The 4,125-nt window shown below is 35.4% G+C and overlaps 1 protein-coding gene across 1 annotated transcript in view; it reads left to right on the forward strand.

The window, feature by feature from the left end:
• LOC128165119 (nardilysin-like) overlaps nt 1-3,670 on the forward strand; it is a 28,810-nt gene extending 25,140 nt beyond the window's left edge. The window contains exons 25-30 of the mRNA XM_052829335.1: nt 11-154; nt 436-572; nt 1,698-1,788; nt 2,498-2,614; nt 2,823-2,912; nt 3,188-3,670. Of these exons, the coding sequence (XP_052685295.1) occupies nt 11-154; nt 436-572; nt 1,698-1,788; nt 2,498-2,614; nt 2,823-2,912; nt 3,188-3,400 (792 nt within the window). The 3' untranslated portion in view covers nt 3,401-3,670. The remainder of the gene's footprint in view (nt 1-10; nt 155-435; nt 573-1,697; nt 1,789-2,497; nt 2,615-2,822; nt 2,913-3,187) is intronic.
• The last annotated feature ends 455 nt before the right edge of the window (nt 3,671-4,125 follow it).

The following is a 4,125-nucleotide window of genomic DNA, read 5'->3' on the forward strand; positions in this document are numbered from 1 at the left end:
GTACTTGAAGAGGCGGCTGTACCAGATTCCCAGACAGTGGAGCTTCTGTCAGATCAACAGCTTCAACATGGAGGATGCCAACTCTGTCATCACTGTGTACCTACAGTCCGACCCCGGGGACATCAGAGCCACCGTCATCAATGAACTACTGGATGTAAGAGCACGCTAAGTACATGTACATCTCAGTAGTTCATCATTTTAAATTTTACCTTGTTTAGGAGACATTTAATATATAGTTACATATGTATGCAAGGAATTGTGAAATTCAAAAAATGGTGTTTCTTGATAAATGTTGCGAACTCATTCATGGCCAACTACTGTATGTGTTATATCAATTATTAATTATGCGCCACTAAAGTTTTTCAAGAGGTAGTTTAATTTATTTACAAGTTAATTTTTTCATATATACATGGCATAACATTTCTTATTGTGTAGACAAGAATGCAGGAGCCATGTTTTGATGTACTGAGGACACAGCTACAGCTGGGCTACAGTGTCTACTGTCAGAATCTCCTTACGTACGGCATCATGGGAATGGCTATTGTCGTCCAGTTCCAAGCCCAAAAGTTCTCGTAAGGTTTCAGATGCATTTTTTCCTTACGCAAATGTACGTTTATGTATTAAAGAGTCAATAATATACAATTATTTAATGGTTGAGCAGTCAATAGACCAGAATATTTTTCCCTTGGTGCAGGGAACAGCTCAGTATGATCATACTGAGCTGTTCCCTGCACCAAGGGAAAAAATTCTGGTCTATTGACTGTTCAAGCATTAAATAATTGTTTTATTACCTAATTCCTTTCTTAGTTTTCTGGGTTTACAATTTGCATATTGCAGATGGTTTTCGTGCCATTTGCAATATACTAAGATTTTTTTTCATCTTTTACATACACCAAACTTGTTGCATGCATTACACCATCTCAATTTAATATTAGTTTACACAAAGAAGGAGGAGTCTTCAACCCATTAGATTTTAAATAGTCTTTTACCTTATATGAGTCTTTAAAGCTGTTGATTATTTGATACTCCATTTTGATAACTTTGAATTTGGTTTCATCAAGTACTAAAAACAGCGTCTATGTAAAGGAATATACATTCCCTGAGAAAGGATGTAACATTATATAAATAGTGCCTGTTTGGGAGGGTAACAGTTGAAATTGACACCCCGAGAAAACCATTTTGGTTTTTAAGGGGTGTCAATTTCAACTGTTATCCTCCCAAACAGGCACTATTTATTTCATCATACTGAATGTCTTAATTTAGAAGAAAATTTTACTGCTTTTATATAAAATTGAAGTGAATTCTAAGGCGAACCGTACGCGCATGTTTTTCGCGCATGTAACAATTCGTAATGTTACCCATTGCTAAGTGCGTTGCTAACGCTGAGGGTAATAGAACTGCGTCTAAACCAATCAGATTTCAGTATTTAACATGAAAGTATAACAATATAACATACACACGTTCTGATATACGTTGCGGGTCCAATAGATCGCAGTCTATTGACCGGCGGTCTAATAGATCGCAGTCTATTGACCGGCAGTTCAAAATAGACGCAAATATTTAATTTGTTATAAAACAACAAAATCCCTTTGATTAGGTAATAAATGCATATAGTGGCCATGTAATTTGGGCGCAGTTGATGTTTTCAATTTACATAGGAATTAAAATGTGATGAGATAAGAATTTTTCTATTTTAGGATGCATGAAGTGGACAACCATATTGAGGACTTCCTTAACAAATTCAAGGAAATCTTGGACAAAATGACCACAGAGGAATTTGATACACTGGTAAAAAGATTTTATTCCATCTTTTTGAGTTATATGGCATGTGCAGATCTAGAATTGGGTGTCAGGGGGAAGGAGGAGGGGGGGATTCATGGTCAAAGGGTCAGGTTTTCTGGTATTAGAATAGGGTTTAAATTTAAAGGTCGTACATGTACATTGTATATCATAGATGCATTAAATCATGAATTTTTCTCTCTAATTCTGGGCATCAATTATGATTATGATGAACAAGAAGGCTTCCTGTAAATTGTAATACATGTATTCATGAACCCAGGGTCAGAGTTTCTAGGATACATCTTCCTTATTACAACTAGGTGTTTTAGCAGCCAAACAGAGTTCATGTATGGTTATCATCAACTAAGAAACCTCTTGCAAAAGTGAGAAATTACTAACCCCTATGCATAAATTCTTTAAGAGAAGAGTGTCTAGCAGAAAAATGAATGCATGGTTTAGGAGAAACAAGTGGTCCTCTAGCAAACTTGTGAAATTCATTACTCCTGGGTCATGGGTCTAGTGTTAGTAGGGGGCATTATTGTCAGTGTCGTAAAGTGAACATGCATTAAATCTATGAATCTAAGATTCCTTTATCTGTGATGATCTTGCAGTGACTGGAAACTTCAGTTTTTATGTTGTATTATTTCCATAAGTGTTGCATTAGAAAAGTCTCTGCAGCTGTTTGTGTTAATGAAGTTGTGGCTTGTCTTGATTTCAGGTCGAGTCCTTGGTAGCGGCCAAACAGACAGAGGATACTCACCTGGGGGAGGAAGTCAAAAGATACTGGGGCGAGTGTATAGAAGAGAATTACGTGTTTGACAGATTAGAGAAAGAGGTCAGTCATGGTTTATTAATGTCCTATTCAAAGAAATTCATCAAAAATCTTTTTATCAACTACATGTTTTCAATTTGTACATTAACAGATAAAAACTGCTTTTGTTTCATAATATAAGATTTGACTAGTATTTATATATACCAATAATGTGTATAAATACCATCATACATACCATCAGCTTCTAAATGAGTTCTAATTTTTGCTACAGGTAGCCATATTGAAGACTTTGACCTTAGATGACTTGAAGGATTGGTACAAACAATATTTGGGGGAGAATCAAAGACGAATAAGCTTTCAGGTAATTAGATCCCATTGGGGATAACATTAGGTATAGAACACATGAATAATTATTACATTAGAGTAGCAGTCTGTCTGTCTGTCTATCTATTTATCTGTCTATCAATCCATTCTCTCTCTCTCTCTCAAATGTAAGCAAACTATCATACTGTTCATGTTGACAGTATTTGTTTCAACTTAGTACCATACAGCAAACACATTTGTTTTATTGCAATTGTGAAGCGATTTTATAAATATTTAAATGATGACATTAGTTGAAATAAAATTTCCTTTTAGGTTCTGGGTAACCCTGAAGTAGAGCAAGCGGACGTGTCTTCCCCTAAAGAAGTAATGGAGCCGCCCCACAAGAGAGCCAACACAGACAAGGAGCGGTGCTACAGGATGATCCCAGTGAGGGACTCGAGCTACCAGGACCACCAGTGTATCACTGACATGCACAGCTTCAAGTCCAAGCTCACATTGTTCGACCATCACTGTGTAACCAAGTGACCAATAAGAACAAATGATAAAAAATTTAGGCTTGAATTTATTTTGCTAAAAATTCCAAAAGGAAATCAAAAAGACTTTGGACAAATTGGCTTTTTTATGTGTATTTTATTATTATGTGGATTGAGAAATGCAACCAATTTCTTGGAAGGAATTTATTTTTACACAAAGTGTATGGTTGTCTAAATTACTTGTACATGTATCACCTGTATGTTTAACACACCAATGGATGGTGTACAGTTAATGTAATGTACAATAAAAGGTGAAACTTGGTCTTTCAAATTGTAGAAAAAATGTCTTTAGGAGTATTGATTTATTTCACACGATACTAAATTGCCTTAAAAGTTTTAAGTTTTAAAACATTCATCACAGGTCGTACACTTACTGATATATGTACAATTAATCTGCAAAAGAACAACTTTGTATCTTGAAAACTGTTGGAGTTATATGTACAATGAGGGTACCCAATATGCAATATTTTGCCCAAAAAAGTTCAACAGCTTGTATTAATTTCATAAATGATTAGAAATCAAAATCTTGGCAATAAGCGCACCTCTTATATAAGTACAATAGATCTACAAAAGGACAACTTCCTATCTTGAAAACTAGGAGGAGTTGTCTGTACAAATGGGGTACCCTTTTGGCAGCCGCCCATCCACCCACCTCCCATTTTACCATTTCAATAACCAGATTTTTCCTTTGGAAAACACAGAACAACAAAAAACAAA

The sequence above is a fragment of the Crassostrea angulata genome, chromosome 10 (assembly GCF_025612915.1).
Source record: "Crassostrea angulata isolate pt1a10 chromosome 10, ASM2561291v2, whole genome shotgun sequence".
Taxonomy (NCBI): Eukaryota; Metazoa; Mollusca; class Bivalvia; order Ostreida; family Ostreidae; genus Magallana; species Magallana angulata.